General features: G+C 53.2%; 2 protein-coding genes across 3 annotated transcripts in view; one reads left to right on the top strand and one right to left on the bottom strand.

The window, feature by feature from the left end:
- FCF1 (FCF1 rRNA-processing protein) overlaps window positions 1-19,407 on the top strand; it is a 290,016-nt gene that overhangs the window by 193,554 nt on the left and 77,055 nt on the right. The gene's annotated exons all lie outside the window — the stretch shown is intronic.
- LTBP2 (latent transforming growth factor beta binding protein 2) overlaps window positions 1-19,407 on the bottom strand; it is a 76,417-nt gene that overhangs the window by 32,040 nt on the left and 24,970 nt on the right. For both annotated transcript variants that reach the window (XM_075753900.1, XM_075753902.1), the window contains exons 4-8: window positions 10,943-11,124; window positions 9,430-9,600; window positions 7,621-7,821; window positions 6,660-6,928; window positions 4,952-5,054 (exon numbers count right to left, since the gene is read on the bottom strand). In XM_075753900.1, the coding sequence (XP_075610015.1) occupies window positions 4,952-5,054; window positions 6,660-6,928; window positions 7,621-7,821; window positions 9,430-9,600; window positions 10,943-11,124 (926 nt within the window). The remainder of the gene's footprint in view (window positions 1-4,951; window positions 5,055-6,659; window positions 6,929-7,620; window positions 7,822-9,429; window positions 9,601-10,942; window positions 11,125-19,407) is intronic.

Genomic DNA, 19,407 nt, shown 5'->3' with positions numbered 1-19,407 from the left:
TTCTGCTTCCACAGTGGTTTCCAGCTGGGACACAATACCTCTGTACCTAAAAAAATCCTCACTTTTGCAACATTGTGCTGCTGTGTGCTGAGATCATGGGCAAAACTCTGCAGAACAAGGCAGTCCTGAAAATGCTGTGCTTCCTCAGGTTAAGCATTGCTTTCAGCTTCTTTCCCCACCTCTAGCCCTTCCTTACTGTCCCGGACAGACTCCCTGTGGTACATGGTGTAGCGGTTGCAGAACCAGCCCCCTCCGTAGCCTCCTTCCCATATTTCCTTTTTTTTTTCCCCTGTATCCTCCCCAATCTGATCGCAACAAGAGCAGACCACGGGGTTGATTTTCAAGGGGCTTCCTGTGGCTGTTTCAATGCCTGCAGGCATGGCGCAAGGGAGCGTGCGGCTTGTGGAGCTGCTCGGTGTTTCTGATGACGACGGCTCCATGGGTGAGCTGCCACCCCTCTCGCAGTGGGAGGTCTGTTTGGGGAGTGCTGCGGATGCCAAGCCAGACATTACAAGATCCAACTTTCCAGTGAAATTCAGACTTTTCTCTAGGACAAAAAACTTGAAAAAACATGGGGAGTGGGAATAAAAACAAAACAATAGCCTTCAAAGACTTGTTTCTTAATGCAGTTAAAAGCCATAGGCAGGAGGAGGGAAAGCAGCCCAGGAAGATCTGCAGTGAGCACAACCGGTGAGTGTGCAGCCCAGCCCACGCTCAGGCTGACTGCAGCCTGAAATAAGGGACAGCGGGCACCAAGAAACCAGGACCTGGAAGATGTGAGTTTACTGCTGCAGCCGGAAAGTCTCCCAAACCCCTGCAGAAAGGTGAGACTTATAGCTCCTGCACAGTACAGGAGAGGGTGTCCATCACTGGTATGAGCTTCTCCTGGACCGCTGCTGATCGCAGAGCTGTGTGGTCTCAGGGACAGAGAGGGGGTGGAAGAGCACCTCGCCTTGCCTTCAGAAAAAAAATCTGTTACCAGTTTCCTTTATCCTCATGTACCTGAGGAGGGCCAAGGCTTTAGGGAAACCAGTGTCCAAATCCTGGGGTCTGTGTTGACCTGTAGCTTGGACCTTGTTGGTTTTAGTTTGCATGGACCATCTCTTGACCTTGTTCCAACACGTTCTTCTCCACGGACCACTGTATACCCCAAAATAGTATGTGGTCTGGCAGGTAAGCAGGAGTAGTTTTGCCCAGCAGTGTGCCCGCTACTAGCCCCACATCCTGAGCTTGCCACAGGACAGGATATTGCTTCAGCGCAGCTTCCTCACCAGCACTGCTCTAATGCTCTGCTGGTCCTTGGGCTCCCTCCCAGACACATCCAAGTGTCTTCTACTTCAGCTGCTTCCTCAGTCTGATTCCCTTTCCCCACCATCAGTCTTCTCCAAGTTTTACCTTCCAGCTCTCGTATCCTCTTACATTGGTTCTAGCTTTTCAGCGTGTGCTCCAGCACCTCCTCCGAGTACAAAAGACCCAGGAGGGTTATTGGATGTCTCCATCTGATTTATCCTATCTTGCCAGGGCAGCACATTTCATCCAGACATCTCCAGCCAGAGCTGAAGGACTGCAGCCGCGTGACAGCATGCAGGTGTTCTGCCACTCTCCCTGCCTCCAGCTTATCTCTTTCTTTCATGGTTTGGGTGACAGTCTTGACGCCAACAGCTCACAGAGCAAGCTCTCGGCTCTCCCCCTTCTCCTAGGGCTGTCTCTGACATATCCTGGGGATCCCATCTTCAGGTCTCACTTACATGAGCAACAGCAAAGTCCCAGCAACTTCTACTGTAGCCTGCTTGAATACCCATCTCTGTGCCCACCTCTCTGAAGGGGCCTAACAATATACACCCTCCCAGGAGCAAACCAGACAGCCAAAAGCCTGAGTAGAGCCTAAGGAAACCTCTGAGACTAATGTAACACCCACTACAGAGAGTCCTGGCCAGGTCAACCCCACCCCTACCTTAATTCTGAACTCTGGTTTCAACAAAGTCTCCTTAGGATGCACACAAAGCATTCAAGTGCCTTGGCTTCTCAGTGCTGGGCAAAACACAAAAAACAGTGGGGATTGGTCATGGCAGGTTCTCTCGGATAGATGCCTGCCTCTGATTCTTCTTCTTCTCTGATGTCTTTCTGCACACAAACATGTACCGAACATGAAAGCTGCAGTCGACGGAGACATCCGGACGTATCCAGACTCTACTAACAATCAGTGTCTCGGGCAGACAGTCAATCCAAACAAGTTCTCCATTTGTCTAGCTCTTGCCTGGCTGCACTTCTGTACATTTGTAAGTGTTTACACTGAACTAGTTTCTGCCATTTCTGTCTCTGGTTGCTGGAATTAAATTCCCAGTGCTGTCAAGTCTGCTCTGGTGCACGCCTCCCCAGGACACATAAGTGCAAGGAGAAGTTCTCTCCGAAGACCACGGTGCCAAGAAGAAAGCTGGAAACATCCACTGGACATGTTATCTCTGTCCATGAGACACCAGGTCACTGAACTATAGCCCAGTGACTTTGAGTGAGCACAAAACAGACCAGCAAGACCAGGAGACAGAAAGGATGTGAGAGTGGGATGTGGTCTACAGGCCGGAACGATGCAGAGCGATGCCTTCACACTGGACAGGCGTGGACCTGGGAGCCCTGGCAGAGGAGTCACAGGGCAATGAGAGGACACAGTGCTTGGTGACTCTGTTCGAGCACTAAGGCCATGGAGAAAGGACTGTTTCCCTGGCTCCTCTCTGGGGTGAGATCTCTTTTCTGTGAAGATAGCACACCTGAAAAAAGCATTCCAGCCACCTGGGCTTCTCACTTCACAACAGCCGGGCTCTCTTAGGCTGCTTCCGTCAAGTGTCTGCCTTACAGCTCCCTTCACTTGCACTGTGTGGTCTCCTCCATGTGGGGCTAGTTACGGGGCAGTCAATCAGAGGTAGCCAAAGGAGGAAGATACTTGCACACGATTAAAGAGGATGACAATGGCCCCTTCAACTAGCCTGAATTCTTGCCAAAATCAACAAGAGCCTTTTGGTCTCCAAGGGGGAACTTTATCGCCCAAAGCCAGAGGGACTCAGAATGTGATTTTCTTGTGGCACAGGAAGACGGAAGACCCATGGGGATACATTTTTCATATCCCTGTGGAATTAATTGGAAAAAAAGCCAGACAAGCATCTGTCCACTCAATGAAGACCAGCAGCAACAACCTCCCTTGAGTTTCAGCCGCTGCTGGGACACAGGGCATGTGCTGAGCTGTGGAAGCGGGACCCGCTGGCAGCTAAGAGGCGTTTCTTAAGTGCATTTGCTCCACTGGCTGGCTGAGCGCATTGGGGTATTTTGTACCTGTTTTCTTGTCTTGGAAGCCTATGATTAGAGACACATTTTGAAGCCTGAAGATCTAAGTCCAGCAGAGCAATCACTGCTGTGGCTCTGGCCGCTAAGTGATACCTAGCATTCTGGCATGGAGAAAGAGGAAAGAGGTGCAGAGACTTTGCAGCCATCTGCAGCCTAACCGAAGTGTTAAGCAGCCCCTCTGTTTCCTAATGGGGGATTACAGAGAGACAGGGCAAGAAACGGGGAGACTGCTGTGAGATGGGGAGGAGAAAGCCGTGACTGGGGATGCAAAGATCAGGGATGAAGAGGAGGGGGCTGAGGTCTGAGTAGCGCATTTCCTTGTTTGTGCTGAGCTCCAGTGGCCCTGTGGTCACCCCCATAACCACATGTGCCCCAGGCTCCCTTGGGGCTGGCACACGGACGAGGGCAGGCAAGCAGCAGCGTGGCCCAGGGCCACAGCAGAGCCGTTCAGAGCAGGAAGATGACAGCAATCAGAGCTCCCCAGATCTGCACTGGGTTCCAGGATGCTGACAACCTCGTCTGTGATTGTGAGGAATTTGGCTCCAGCCAGCCCTACCCCTGGCTGAGGAGGAACTGAATCGAGGGAGAACAACGAGATGCAAACAGCTCTTGGGAGTGTGTGTGCAAGCGAGAGGGACAGTGTCTGGGCAGAGCTAAAAAGCACCAACAACACACTTGCACAAAACCTGCTGCCTTGGACACCTCCACTCTCCTCAGGGGTCGAAGTCTCCCACAGCACTGGGTCTGTTTAATTTAGTCCTTCTGTACAGCGAAGGCACATGAACGAGCAGCCAGGCAGTGATGAAAGAGGGCTGACAAGCAGGGGAGAGGTGAACAGCTCCCCATCTGCACTGCACCGGACATGCGCACCTTGGCCTGCACTGGACCCGGTCAGCACCAGCTGCCAGAGCTGCTGTGCCCGCAGGGCTGCCTCTCCCAGCAAAGAGTCCTTCAGCACGGTCTCTCCACCATGATGTGGGACAGGGGCCGTGGTGCAAGGGGCCGTGCCCATTACGGAGCACCCCGAGTGAAGCAGCTGAGGAATCCCCATCTCCCGTTGGATCAGTCCATCCGGCTCCCGAGCGCAGCAGAAATGGAGCTGGACGCCCGTGCCCCTGGAACGGACTCCGGGTGTGCTCCTGCCAATTGTTTGATGTAGTGTTATTTCCAGAGCCCCTGCCAAACCCATGTCAGGCCCAGAGCAAGCCCGTAACTCTATAGGGCCAAGTCTGCAGCCTTCTCCACCGATCTAGGACTGCACCTCCTAAAACCATGGCCACTCTTTTCCCGTTTCTCCCTCCGAGCGGGGCTGGCACAGTGGGAACCTCAAGTTGCACCAGGGATTTGCAGGGGCTGTTTGGGAAGAAAGTGCTGAGCCTGGGGCCAGCACCCAAACCAGAGCACTCCTCAGGGCAGCAGCGGAGCAGGCATGGCCCCGTGCACCGCCTCAGACATGCTGCCCATCTCTGAATGCCTTGGGCAAAGGAGAGCAACGCAGCGGGGCACCTGCGGCTCTGCTCCGTGTCTCCTTGGCTGTGTGAGGCAGCCTGACTGTTTTTGCTTGCCTAGGGTGCGGGCCATCCCTCACGCCATCCCGAGTGGCAGCAGCACTTACCTGGCCGAGGGGGGCAGGCCAGGCACTGGTCTGCACCCCAGAAGAGCCCCACGCTGCCGCAGCAGTCCTCCAGCTTGGTGAGCCCTGGCAGGGGGTTGGTGCACTGTGGAGAGAGGACCAGAGGATCAGGCTTCTGCAGGACAGGCAGGGGACACCCGCCCATCTGCTGCAGCCGGCTGGCATGGCAGTGGCAGAGCCGGCACAGGGGACGATGGTTTGGGGGTCAGAGGCTGGCACAGCCCTCCTGGCACAGCTCCCCACGGGGACACGGCAGGACCAGGGATGCAGTTTAAGACAGTAAACAGTTGTGCAGACAATAAAACACGAGTCCCTTGACTGCACCCCTCGGAGGGGAAGGGGACATCAAATGGAGCAGGAGACGAACCAGAGATGATATCACCCGGCAAAGCCCTGGGATCAGCCCCGTGCCTGGCTGATTAGCCAGCGAAGTGGGTGCACCACTCCAGCCCGGCGGGGAGCCTGCGGTCAGGCACTTTCCTCTGCTTAATAAGTCTCTCTTTCCCACCCCACTCACCCCCCCCCCCCCCGGCAAGGCCCTCTGGATTACAGGCTTCCCCATTAGAGCGGAGCCGCCGCGGCCCACAGGCCGGAGCTGGCCCCCGTCCAGGCGCGCGTGGCCGCCTGCCCAGCGCTCGCATACCGATCGGCTCGGCTGCAGCCGAGCGGGGAGAGGCGAGTGCTCCCCGCCGGGCTCCTACCCTCTCCTGGGCACGGCATCACCCTGTCTGGGTGAGGTGGGAGCACAGCAAGGGCAACCCCCACTGCCTCCCTTGCTCCCCCCAGAGCATCTCCCATAGCCTCTCCAGGCATCCACAAGCATCTCTGTGCATCATTATCTGCTCCCAGGGGCAGAGAGCCACCATCTCCCCATGGAGGAGCGGGGCTTTTTCAGCCCCAGGGTCTGATCTCTTTTATTTTTGTGCTAGGAAATGGCTGAGAATGTATCCTGCTAGGAACAGCTTGGATGGGAGTGACTGAAGGACGGGATGGGAATGAGGAGCAGCCCCCCAGAAAGGGCTGGGGAGCAGTGGGGAGAGGACTGAGCCTCAGGCTGCCCAGCCAGGGGTCTTGCTGAGCACGAGCTGCTCCAGGGAGCTCACAGGTGTTCCTGTGGGTGCCAAAAACCTCCGATGCTTTTCCAGTGACGCAAGAGAAACATATGGGGAAAAGACAAAATAAGAAATTACGATGACTGCGGGACAGGGGTGAGAAAGCCCCTCACGTGCGTTTGCTTCCCAAGCCCCGACCGAGCTGCCCGGGAAGGCGTCGTTCCATGGAAATCAGACTTTCATTTATCGTCTGAGAGGGAAAGGAATTTTCCTATGTTTTATACGTTTCCTACAATAATCGCAGAGCGTGGCTGTAAATGTTGCTATAAATAGGGCACCCTTTTTAAACAAGACTGTGTGTGAAAGCCATCAAGTCTGGGCTGCACTGCCCCAGGGCACAGCCTAACGGGGCAAGGCAGCAAGGTTTCCATGATGGGCCAAAACAAGGGTTTTTCTTCCCAAGTACTAACACACTGGCTTCCATGCCCACAGCACCTGGGTGATGCCCACGCTGATGCTAAAAAGCTTCATGCCATGAAAGGCCACCGTCCCTGCCCCATAAGCCAATGCACCCATACCCCAGAACAAGAAACATATCTCTACACACGTGCTCCAACGCTTGACAGGTGACCCCTTACCTGCCCATGGAGAGCCTCCCGAAAGCACCTCCCCAGCAGCCCCGGGGCTCTCTGCTGCTGCTGGCTGCTCTCTGCAGCAATGCTGTTGCCATTCCCATGGGTGTAGGTGTACCAGGGCACTGCGGCCAGCTGAGGCACCAGCACTGCCTCCACGCTGTTCTCCTCCGACACCTCTGCGTCACCCCGCACCCTGGCCACCTGGTGAATCTGCACAGTGGCTTCTGGAGGGTGGTTGATGTGGACGTTCACCAGGGAAGGGTTTAGGGAAGCTGGAAGATAAGTTTATACCAGTTGTGACCATCTGGCAACAATTTGGCACCCAAAGAGCATCTTGTCATCAACCAATTCAAAAGGGAGAAGAAGTAGACTGACCCCACCAGGAAATCTAGAGGAAGATTGCATCTAAGAGAAAATAGTTCTCTGGCCTGAAAACAGGACAAACCTACCAAAAACCTCCCCAGCAACGGGAGCCCTTCAGAAACTAAGGGAACCACTCTTCTAACAACCTGGTCTGAAAAGTGTAAGGAGATAGTGGCCTCCTTGGGCCTGTTAACAAAGATCTGAGAAGCACCCAAGTAGGAGGACTCAGAAGTATGAGGGAGATTGGGGCTTCCGGCAGAAGAACCTAGCACCAGCAGGGAGCCACCAACACCAGAAATGGTGGCGAGGGTGACTTTTTAAACCTAGCTCCAGCACAGAGTTTAGAAGTTCAGAGGATCTTCTAACTTGACACCCACCTCTCTCACCTGCACCAGCACTAGCCCTGTCCATCCCTTACTCCCCATGGCATTTCTCCCACGCTCCCTGATTCCCACACCCACCACCCCACTTGCTTTTTGGTCCCCAGGAGGGCCAGTGCATGGCTTTGTGAGAGCAAAGCGTTGGTCCAAGGGCTCCTCTCTACACCAGGTGTCCTGGCAGGCAGAAGAACGTGTGGTCTGGAGTCCCTAGCCATGCTCACCCAGCTGGTTGGACAAGGGCAGGGTGTAGGTGGAGTGCTTCATGGAGCCACCAGCTGGGGTCTTGGGGGCTCTCCCTCCTTGCTTCTTTTCCAGAGAGGGAGCTGGCAGGTGGCAAAACTTCCCTGTGGAGTTGGAGGGGCACCAGCACTCATCCCGGCCCACACAGCGCCCTCCGTTCAGGCAGGGGATCTGGCAGAAGTCTGCAAGGCAAAGAGAGGTTTGCTTAGCGGAGAAACCAAGCCACTGCCTCTAGCCAAGGGGTGGCTGGTGGGAGGCCAGGCAGCTGTATCTGGGCCAGCACTAGCCCCACAGTGCCTGAGGAGCAGACCCAGCACTGGGGTCAGCACTTGCAGCTTGGAGGCAGTCTGGGGTCCCTGCTGTGCACCACCATTCAGCAAATAGCAGGTGGAGAATCTGGGGTCCTTCCCAAGCTCTGCTCAGGGTTGGAGTCATGAGTTGAAGGTGATAAGCCCTCTCTTGGGCTCTGGGGCCACAGCGAGCCTGGGACACCCATGCCCTGTGGGGCAGCCCCTCAGGGCCAAGGTGGTGACGTGGCACAGCGGGATCCCTCAGAGTGGGGTAGGAGCTACGGCAGCCACATGCAGCCAAGTCAGCACAATTCCTTCTCTTCTGCATCACCCCCTCACCACTTGGCAGGGTTTTTACTCCCAGCTTAGAAGGGAGCTCAGTGGGGATGGGAGAGGCAGAAGGAGAGAACGGGCAGAGAGCCACGTCCTCAGAGCCTGTCTCCTGGCCAGCCCTGGCCCTGCCAGCAGCTCAAGTGGGAGACGCATGGAGTGGGACAAAAGAACTGGGAGCAATTTGTCTGCACAGGCTTGGAAAAAGTATCCACAGATGAAACTGAAGTCACGTCTTTTCTGGCCTCATCAGATGCTTGGAGCAATCCAGAGCATCTCTCAGTGTGAGCAACACTTGAGCAAGGCACGGGATTTCCTGACAGATCATCCTGACTTATCTCAGCGTGAGATGCGATGCTGCTGCTGCACATCCAAGGATGACTTGTTAGGTTCATCCCAAGGGATGAGCTTCCACCCTGCTCTGAGTTCATTTGCTCAAGCCCAGCAACCAGTTTTGCGTGAGGAGACACATCTTTGGACTGGGATCTAGGCAGAAATTCCCATGAACCCCGTATCAGTCAGTGTCCACAACAGCCAGACTTTGCACTCTCTCTGTTAGAAGAACTTCAAAGTTACAGAGGCTTTCAGAGGACGAGTCCCACCAGGGTCCTACTCCCACCAAATGGCTCCAAGAGGATGTGCCCAACCCACAGCTGGGTATCCCAGGGACCTGATGAGCAATCCCAGCAGCTCTGAAAGGCGAGCAGAGGTTTCAGCAGTCCTGTTTATAGGAACAGCTTGCAACCTGCAGCCAGCTCTCCTGGCTGCCACGTGAGTGAAAGGAGAGAACAGGAGGAAATTAGGTGATGAAAGTCAGCCCCAAGACTGGATGCCAACGAAAGCAGTGAGCTGGCTCTGAGAAGGAGGGGGTGGCGAGGCTTGGCTGCAGGCCTGACTCAAACACACACGCCCCCCCGACCTAGGGTGGGATGGAAACAGAAGTTGCTTGCCCAGGAAAGAGAGCAATGAGGCAAGGTCTGTCTTTCCCCCCCAAGATACGGAGATGGAGTAAGCCCCAAAGACCCCAGGAGACATCTTCCAAGGCACTGGGAGAGGCCATCTCCTCCCATCCCTATAGCAGCCCAAGCCTGCAGTCTGTAGATGCAGGAAAGGCAGAATGAGGAGAGTGGGGGAGCAGGCAAGATGGGCTGGGGGTCTTGGGGTGCTCACAGATGCGGAAGCCGGACTTGGGATCGTGGTTGTGCCCCCCTTGGCTATAGAGAGTGGTGGTGTCTCCTTTCTCGCAGCTGTTGTAGCAGCGCCCGCTCCGGCATGTCTGTTTGCAGATGGTGGGTGTGAAGACGATTTTTATCTTCCTAATCTTCTCTGTCAGGTTGGCCCCTATGAAAGAAAAGGACAGTGCTAAGTGGAAAGAGCATCTCCAGGCCAAGGGGCTGGTAATCTGCAGCTCAAGCTCCAAAGCATTCCCAGAGCAAGGAGGGGTTTGTGTCTCTCACTGGGGTAGTGCCCCTCCTTGCTCCTCGCTCACTCCAGTTTGTCCTCTCCTCCAGCATCAGTAAGGGTTTGCCAACACATCAAAAATGGCCAGCAGCATGCTCTGCCTGCCCAGTTGTAGTGGCATAACTCCCCGTGGAGGGACATACACGCACTAACTCCAGTATAAAGAGTGTTTTTCTGCTTTAGACAATATGCCTTCTCAAGCCATGTCAGTAGCTGGGAGACTGGCTGCCCTTAAACCACTGGAAGGCTTCCCACATGAACAGCCACACTGGTATCCATCAAACAGAGCATCAGGGCTTGAGAAAACCAAGTGTCCCCTGTCAACATCCCTTGTAAGCATCCCCTGACCTCCTGCATTTACCTGCAGTCCCCACCTGGTCCCTCACCATCCTCACATTAGATATGGGGTGAAATGGAACTCAGAGCTCTTGGGGGCTTGTGGAAAATGGACAATAGGCAGAACTATTGTGTAACCATGAACCAGCTGGCTCAATACCGTTACCCTCCATCCCTGCCCAGCAAGACAGCTGTTTCTGCGGGTGCCGTCTTTGGTGTGCTCACCCCCGACTCTCCCCATTTCAACCCCCACTTTCAGATTACAGCTTCAGTTAGGCTCACAGCCCTGTTCATAAGGGCTGAGATGCCACATGGTGCCTCCCTCGGGAAGCACAGCTTTAGGGGGAGCCAAGTTGCAGAAGACAACTTGCATCTGTCCTAGCTGGGGAGCTGCTGGGGCTCCATCTCAGCAACCGCACGTCCCAGCAGCCTGGCCTGATCCCTGCTCATGTCAGAAGGCACCAAGGGGGCAGCCAAAGGGAAGAAGTAGACACTGGTTGCACAATCTGACCTCAAGGGCTGCTCAGAGTGAGGAGGAGGAAGTTGGGAGACATCCTTCCTACCGACTGAGGCAATCCCCCTTCAGGGCAGCTGATGCTGCTGGGGTGCTGGTGTGATGTTCAATGCCTCTGGGAGGCATCTGTCACATCCCCCTGGCTCCTCTCTCCTGCCATCAGCATTTTGCTCCCATGATCTGTCCTCCTTCAGTAGAGTCTCTTTCTTCACCAAGCTCAGCAATGCCCATGCTGACCTCCCCTTTCCATCCCACCCAGCAGCAGAGTCCTGGGAGTCCAGGGTTTCTTGGGGATCCCCAGTCACACCATCACCCTTCCCCAGGACAGCCCAACAAGAAGCCCCAAAAGAGTGACAGCCCTGGAGGCCTTACCCCTTGCAGACAAGGTGTGCTCCTGGGAAACCGTGTGTGTCCCAGAGCTGCTCTGCTCATGTCCATTCCCATTGGGGAGTGCGTTAGAGGTGAGTTGGCCATTGCTGGCTGGGTAGCGCCGGACAGTCCGTGATGGCCCTGTGTGCTGGGGGGAGACAGGAGAGCCAATTCTGCTCTGAGTCCTGCGGGAGAGAAAAAATGGACCGATACTCCTCACGAGTAACTGTGCTGACCCACAGAGCCTGTCCACCAGGATGCCCTGCAGCAACCATCACTGCCGAGCTGCCTGAGCCACCAGCTGGGCACAGAGCTCTGCCTGCCTGAGCAGGGTCCCACTTCTCACCTGCTTTCAGTCATCACGATGGCACCATTTCACTCTAGGGACTGTGCCCCACGCCCTGAGCCTGGCATAGTGCTCACCCAGATACCCTCCCTGTACCATCACGTCAGGCTGCCCCACCACAGGGATGCCCTGGCTGCCTTGCAGCACCTCTGCCTACCCATTACACTCAAGGGCTGCTCCTCGCCCCATCGCATCCATCCAAGCAGCTCTAAATCAGCTTGTTCTTATGGTGGGAGCTTTCTCAGGACCTGTCTTCCCAGCCTCAAACAAGCACTGAAGAAACAGTGAGGCAGTCAGAAAAGAAGCCAGGCCAAGCAAATAAACAGAACTTGGCCCACAAGAGTCACAAACAAGAGAAAATGAGCAAGAACTCACTCCTTGTAAGTGCAGTTACAACTTTCTGCCGTAATTCCATTTATGGCTTTTGGTGTTATCTGGGGACTAAGTGTGGAGAAGCCATCCAGCTCACAAGGTCACACTTCTTACACTCTGTGATAAAGCCATGTAGACCACTAGGCAGACCTCTTTGCATTAAACAGACAGAACAGCACTTCTTGCTCTCCTGCACTTGCTCCCATTCCTTTTTACTGACTGGCAGCACTAAGCCTCCAAGAGGGTGCTCTGTGCTTACCAGCAAATGTCTCCCTCACTCTCATCTGTACCACCTGCAAGGAAAAAGGCTTTAGTACACCAGGGGCCAAAATAGGTTGGCTACCCATATGCCCCTTGAGTTGCTTTGAAAGTCCATGCCTTGGATTCCTCTGCAACGAAACTTAAGCACCGACAGGTCTTCTGACCTCCATCTCTGACCAAATGGCTGGGGCAAACTAGCTCTCTCTCACCGAAGTGCCCAGAGAGGTCCATCCCACTTTATGGTTGTCACCATTTTCCCTGTCACAGTCAGCACAGGGGAGGTGTGTCCAAACACAACAGGACTGGATGATCCAATGAGAGTTGGCTGACAGCAGTTCTGGCTCACTGACATTCCTGGCTTGGATAGCTTGGAATAACAGTAAGATTTGGGGAGATGGAAAGGGAGCTAATGCTGCGCTGGTATTCAAACAGGTCAATCGCAATATACAAGGTAACCATCAGCCCCAAACAACAGAATCGAAAAGATGATGAACAGGTCAACTAATTGGGAGCTAAAGGAAAGGAATACAGAATTGAGTTCAAGTCAATAGGGTCTATGGAGAACCAATCTTGTCAAAGGAGTCCATTTTCATCATTCGCTAGAATTACATATGCGCACACTGACAGGCTGAGAGCCCACGCTATTCTGATAAAAAAATAAACAGGGCAGTACGATGTCAATCAGGCACATGTGAAATGAATAACAAACTGGCTGTGTGACAGAACACAAGAAGCAGTTGTCGCTGGGGAGGGAATTAGATGGGTTCCAGGGTGATCAGTACGAGGCCTGGCACGCTTCAAGGATTTCATCTGGAAATAAATATTTTTATTTCGAAATAAACATACAATCGACATTGATAATGTGTGCTGCTGACACAAAAATTTGCAATGTGGTGAATCGTGATGAGAACAGAGCAATCACACAGAGCAGTTTGGATCACCATGGAGGGCAAATCCATCCAAGCAATATGGGATTTTAATAGAGCCAAATGCAGAATTACACTTCTAGGAAGAAGGAATGCAGGCAGCAGCTGCAGATTGAAGGAGACGATCCTGGAAACCAGCAATTCTGAAAAGATTTTGAGGGTAATGACAAGCAATTAAATATGAATTGTCAGTTCAATGTCCTGACATCAGGGCAGTGAAACACTGCAGGAACAGGGAGGTATTTTTGCCTCCCTACACATCCTCATCACAGCAGGGAGTATGTACGCTAAAATGTCACATCTTCTAAGAGATGTTGTAAAACTGGAGAGGATACAAGAAAAAACATGACAAAAGTAATTTGAGGGCTGGTGAAAATGCCTTTTTGTAAGAAACCTAAAGTATTCAATCTCTTCAATTTAGCAAAAAGAAGATGAAGAGGTGCTCTGATTACAGGGCACAGGTTTCTCCACAGGAACAAAACACCAGGTGTAAAGAGCCTTGTAATCTAACCAAGAAAGGCAAACCATGAAACAACATCTGCAAACCGAAGCCAAATGATTCCCAACCAGAATTCATGTCCACACGCAGCACTACAGCTGTTTTTCTTCTGCAAAAAACACCCCAGTAGTGGATTCCCCAACTCCTGATACCATGGCTTCAGGAGAGGAAAGTGTGCTGCTGGGAGATGAGATATCACTGGAACAGTGCAAATATAACTAAATAAAGATGTATTATCTGTGCTGTCCTGGAGGTGATTTTATATTATCTATTGATCATTTCTGGCCCTGAGCTGTAGGAATCCAAGAATGAACAGTTTTATCCCAGAGACAGACATCCCTGGTCCGGAAACTCATTACCTAATTGTTTCTAACGCAGGAAAACCATGAAAATGAGTGGCTGAGCTGCTGGGAGGAGGCATGAACAGGAGTCCTGAGAAGCAGCAGCACAGGTAACCTGTGCTGCTGGGCAGACACCCAGCTTTGCAGGCTGAAGGTTCATACGCTGTTTGGAGTGGAGTCTGGCCACAGGTCATTCAGGGATGGAGATAGAGCAAGTGGGATTGGTCAAAGAGCATAGATGGGTAACAAAATTATTACCTGCTGATAAAACCATTTGTTGTCTTGTTAAAATCAAAACTGAGATGAGGACAGCAAACAGTGCTTGTTTTTCAATAATCAGCTTAACCAGAATAATTGCAGAGAAGTCCCACCTCAGTCCCTACCAGCCTCTTTCAGAAGCTCTCCTGAGATTCTGCAGAGTACCACCTACCCCGACGGCCATGGGGGCCAGGCATGACCTGCCCACACATTTCTGAGTTACTAATCCAGCCCTGTTGCCAGCGAACAAACTTCTGGTGCATGTTACCTACTGCTTTGTTACCTGGCGTGCTGCTGCTGGTTTTGTTAGTAACAAAGGAAAAGCTGTATGGAGCTCTAGGAGCTCTAGGGAGGCTAGGTGAGAGCTACCAAGCCCTGGAAGTTCAGGCACATTTGTTCCCTGATCTCTGATGAGACACCCTAAGTGTAGTCCTATGGGTGAATGTGGCTGGGGTTCCAAGGTCTTTGGGGAAGCACCTCAAGGAAAAGAGGTAAGAGTTCCCCAGCCCAGCAACGCTCACTGTCCTAGTGCTGGTCACTTGAGGGCAACTTCAGCCCTGAGTTTTGAAGAGTCGCTGGGTAAAGGTGACCGATGGCATAAGACAGAGAAATATCAGCTCTTGTGCTTGAAAATAGTCACATAATATCTGTCCTTGAGGAAGGGAGCAAGCTACATGCAAGTAGCAGGGCTTTGCTGGGCACTACCCATTACCTGCCCAAAGGAATTCCACCCTTGGCTTTATGAACAATTCCTGTTATTCCCAGGATCACCAGATTTTGTAAAAAAGCCCCAAACCAACCATAAAACAGCATATGAAGGACTTTAAATAAAATAATCATTAGCATTTCAGTTACAAAGAAAAGTGGATTATATGCGCTCACTGCGAGGGGCAGTGCCAACTGCACAAAGGAAAAACGGAGGAGGAACATTACTCCATGGCTTGCAACACTTGAGGAAAAGCCATCCTGTTGGGATCCTGTTGGCAAAGTATTCCAGTGTGTGTTGCAGCAGGAGGGAGGCAGATTTGCTTTGAATTAATTTGTTTATTTGGTTCTATTCTAGGCAGATGAGCTCTGGGATTTGTAGACTGAGTTGAGTAACACCATCCTACCCGGGGCCACAGAAATCAATAGCAAAGGGCGTCTTTCCATCTCAGTTTGTCAGTCCCAATCCATCCCCAAGTCACGCCAAGCAGCTGGCTCATGGTCAGGGAATACAAAACAGAGCTCCTCCTCCCCAAACCTTCAGAGTCAGTCCACGCTGGGCAGAAGGGGGACTGGCTTGCTTGAAGGGTGTCAGGAAATGGACCTGAGCTCACCACATCAATACAGACCTGGCCAGAAGGCATTAGCAACCCCTCACCATCTGGTGGATTTTAATATACATGGCTGGAGCTTGTCCACTGCCCAGGGATCTGTATTGCCGTAAGTTCTCTCCCCAGTGTGGCCTAAAGGGTAAGAGTGAGGACTGAGAACAGATGGGGCAGCTCCAGATCAGGAGAGTGGGCAGCTTGTGCTACCAATTTCCATACCTCCACCTGCTCAGGGAAAAGGCATTGAAGAAGCAGAAGAGGTTGAGACCTCAAGGACTATGTTCTGGGACATTTAAAGTCCCAGGGCCTCACATTCATTCAGTCTCACAGCCTCTCTCTGTGCTGTATTACTCACTTCCACTCTTCCAGCCAGGCACATGGCCAGCACAGATCTCTGCAAAGAGGCAGTGGTCTCTTCCTTTATAGGCGACTGCCTGCCAAGCAGCTGGTTTCCCTGCTCTTCATCCGTCAGAGCTGCTGACAGCTTTCTCTGTGTCAGGCACAGCCTGTGGGGCAGAAACAGTGTGCAGACTCCTAGGACACCTCTCCTTCTGGGATGTCCTGGGGCACTGACCTCTGCGGTGTCCAGCTAACAGCAGCAGCGGTCCAGGGGAAACGCAGGTCAAGGAGGGAAGGCAGAGGGAGCAGCGCTCTCCTTCCAGGAGCACGGATGAGTGTGCTCCTGCTGATCTCTACCATGCTGACAGCTGAAAGGTCACTGGCTGAGAGACCTTCAGTCAAGGACCTGGACTCCCCATAAGTCCCTGAGGACACATACCAGAAGTCAGGAGAAGCGAGGGAGACCTGGTCTCTTACATTCTAGGGCTACACATCCCTGCAGGATCCAGATGACACCTGCATGACCTCCAGCAAGGGAACTGCACAGCTACCACCGCACCTTCGTCTGTGTATAAACACTTCATTTTAAATAGGTTTTGTTACCGGTTACACTCTGCTCTGTATTTACTTTAGAGACAGCAGGCTAGAGAAGGTAAAAAATGTTCTATTTCATGGATACAATGGCTCTCCTGCCCAGTCCCAGATGAACCTGCAAGGTGCCTGGTGCCTGCCCAGAGGATGTGAGTGGTATCTCTCCTCCCACTGACGACAGCGAGCAGAAGTCTGAGCTGGCAGGCTTCCAGCAACCACACAGATGAACATGAGGTCTGCTGTTTTCGAATCAACCACAGTTCTTTTGTAAAAGCCTGCAATTTCAAGACCAGGTACACAGAATCACGATAACCAAGTCCAAGACCACAGGGTCCAGAAAACAGTACTGGTTTTCCAACCCACTGTATACAGAAAGCATTTTTCAAATCTCTGATCACTTTTGATGATCGTGGTTCTCTGGGTAAGCAAAAGCCACAGGAAGTCCAGGTGGGTATACAGCTGTGGCTTCTCTTAGTGACCTAAGGCCAGGCATCCTCCTTGGGGCTGGAGGCAAAGGTGGCAAACTCTTCAAAGCACTTCCCTCTCCCCAGCAGCACCTCAGTCTTTCCTGGATTTAGCTTCTATCAGCCACTCTTCATTCAACTGTTGACTTTGGCCAGATGGCTAGCAAGCTGGGAAATGGTGTTTTTTGTGTTTGCGTAAAGGAAATGCAGAGCCAAGTGCCACAGGAGTATTACTGGTCTTTCATCCAGCCTGCCTCGCCCTCTCCCCAGCCAAAGCCTGACTGACCATAGCAGGGTGGATGGCCCGAGGCACTATGGAGAGAGTGAATCCTGGACAGTGCGGTCAGCGGGGAGGGGTGCTAACCCCAGACAAGGCAAGAGCTGGCCAGATGAGGATTGGAAAGTTACTCTTCCAGCTGGAAACAAATCTGCACCCTGCTGAGCATCAGGGAGAGATGATAGAGACCATAGAAACCTAAGGAGCAATCCCCAGGAGGGCAACGACAGAGTGGCCAAAAGAAAACTAAAGATAAGAGATCGTCAGAGAAAGAACCATCTTCCCAGAGTCCAGGAACCCCCATCCCAGGGCCCGAGCTCAACAAGCTCCATCTCTCCAACTACAACCAGCCTGCTGCCTGGGATGCAACTGCTGCCTCTAGCCAGCCAGAGAGGCAGCGTGCTGCCTGCGGGGCTGGGACCAGGGTCCCACGGAGGGGAGCAGCTGCAGCACTGGTAAGTCCACCCCAGCTCCTCCAGCCCACAGCCTGCACGCATGGCTCCAAGGCGAGAGGGCTCAGCCAGGACGGGGGCTGAGTCATGCTCAGCCCCTGATAACCTGCCAGGACAACAGGCAGGTTCTCCTCTGGTTTTTAAACGCCAAACAATATACTCGGTGTCTGTCTTGACCGTCCGCCTGTCCCTTTGGCTAGACGCCCTCCCCATTTGGGGCCACGGGGACCAAAATCAGTGATTCACTTCCCTCTTTGTAATGCTCAGCAGTTGCCGATTTTCCACTAAAGCATCGCAGAAGAATGGGCAGCCTCAACACCAGCGTCTGTGTCTACGGGGGGAGAGAGAAGCAGCCAGCCTTGGAAAGCAGCAAATTGACCACAGACCAGAAACTTCCCCTTTCTTGGACTCTGAACAGGTTCCTCAGCAGGCAGACGGGATTCATGGCTCAGGCTCCGGGCCCCGGCGCACAGAAGAGGCATTGCTTAGCACTCAAGTTTATTATCAATTAGCTCACAAACACGCTGACAAGGAAGACAGCTCTGTTAGGACTCGGGGAGGAAGGAGGAAACCACACCATACAAGGCACCTGACTTCAAGCCCACCCACATTATGTCCGTAAGTCCTGGCTCCGTTTATTATCCGCACGAGCCGCAGAGATAGCTCTGAAACCTGCCTGCTTCAGGCTTCACACTGTTCCTCCTGCAGCTGCCTTCAGCCCTGGTACTCCCTGTGCAAGTGAGGGACACACCAAAGTCTCAAGTCCCCTGCTCCCCAGAGTTTGGCAGAAGGCCAGGGAGTTGTCCTGCCCAGGAGAAGCAGCCACCAGCCTCCCCCAGGCAGGAGACCTTCCAGCTGAGCCAAGCAGGACCTGTGTACCATGAAGGCCACAGGAATGGCCATCCAGGTGTCTTCATGCCCAATTCACAGTCACCTGCAGCCAGATCTCATGCCAGATGGGACACCAGACACAGGCACCTGGACTGTCACAGGGACATCAAAGCAAGTGGCAAACTTACTGCTTACCACAACAGATCTCAGGTGCCAAGGTGTTCTCACACATTCACCTGCCACCTCATTGTGCCACAGGCGCAGCTCACACACTGTCAGGTCATCAGGCAAGCAGGAAAGGAGTCATCCAAATCCTCCGTCCCCTGTAAGACCTCAAGAGCTCCTGTGGGCAGAGGTGCCATTGACAACACCCTTTGCCTCCAGCACGAAGAGCACTGCCAAAGCAGAGCTGCATGGGCAGGAACATGTCAGGCTCCCTGCCTTGCATGCATGCTCAATGCTGCTGGCATGTCCCCAGGAGCCGCATCAGTCCAGCACCCAGATGCCACCACTACCCATCACCACGGCTAGCAACGGGATGTCACAGAGGCCACATGACTCTTGTTTTGGGCTCTCTCCTGTGACATCTTGCAGTGGTAACTCCAGATCCCTGCTCCACTTGACATATGTGCCAGTGGCTGGCCAAGATTTCTCTGGATCTCTCACTACAAACCACAGCAACAGATGTGCAAGCCCACGGGACAGCAAAGACACCAGGCGTCTGCCCCATGCCACCAAGCTTGGTTCCTCCACAACTACCACCCTGGCATCTTCCTTCCTCTGGCCCCCAAAGCAGTGCGAGTGTTGTAGGGCCACCCTAGCTGGCTCCTAGCCCGCCGTGTAGTGCATGAGAACAAAGAAGGAGATGGGCCGTGAACGCTATTTTTATCTGCTCAGGAGTTGCCACACATCGCACAAGTGAACCTCTATAAGCACACAGAAGGCAGGTTCTTTTTAAGCAGTCTCTGGGGGTCTAATTTGCTCTTTAGCCAAAGTGGCTGCTCACACAACTCTGCACAGCTCCCTGCTGACATTAAATGCCCTTCCCTTGCCACACGTGCCACACGTGCCAACCGCCACTCTGCAAGCGCTCTTCTTTGCTCTCGTGTATTAGGGAGTGAGCAACTGACTCCTTGGAAGAAGTCCAGCTCTCCAAGCATGGGAACAGCACCTGCCTGGCCCAGCGAGGCTGCAGAAA

Source organism: Balearica regulorum, chromosome 5, assembly GCF_011004875.1.
Source record: "Balearica regulorum gibbericeps isolate bBalReg1 chromosome 5, bBalReg1.pri, whole genome shotgun sequence".
NCBI lineage: Eukaryota > Metazoa > Chordata > Aves > Gruiformes > Gruidae > Balearica > Balearica regulorum.
The sequence above is the reverse complement of the archived record's forward strand: the minus strand, read 5'-3'. Positions and strand labels throughout refer to the sequence as shown.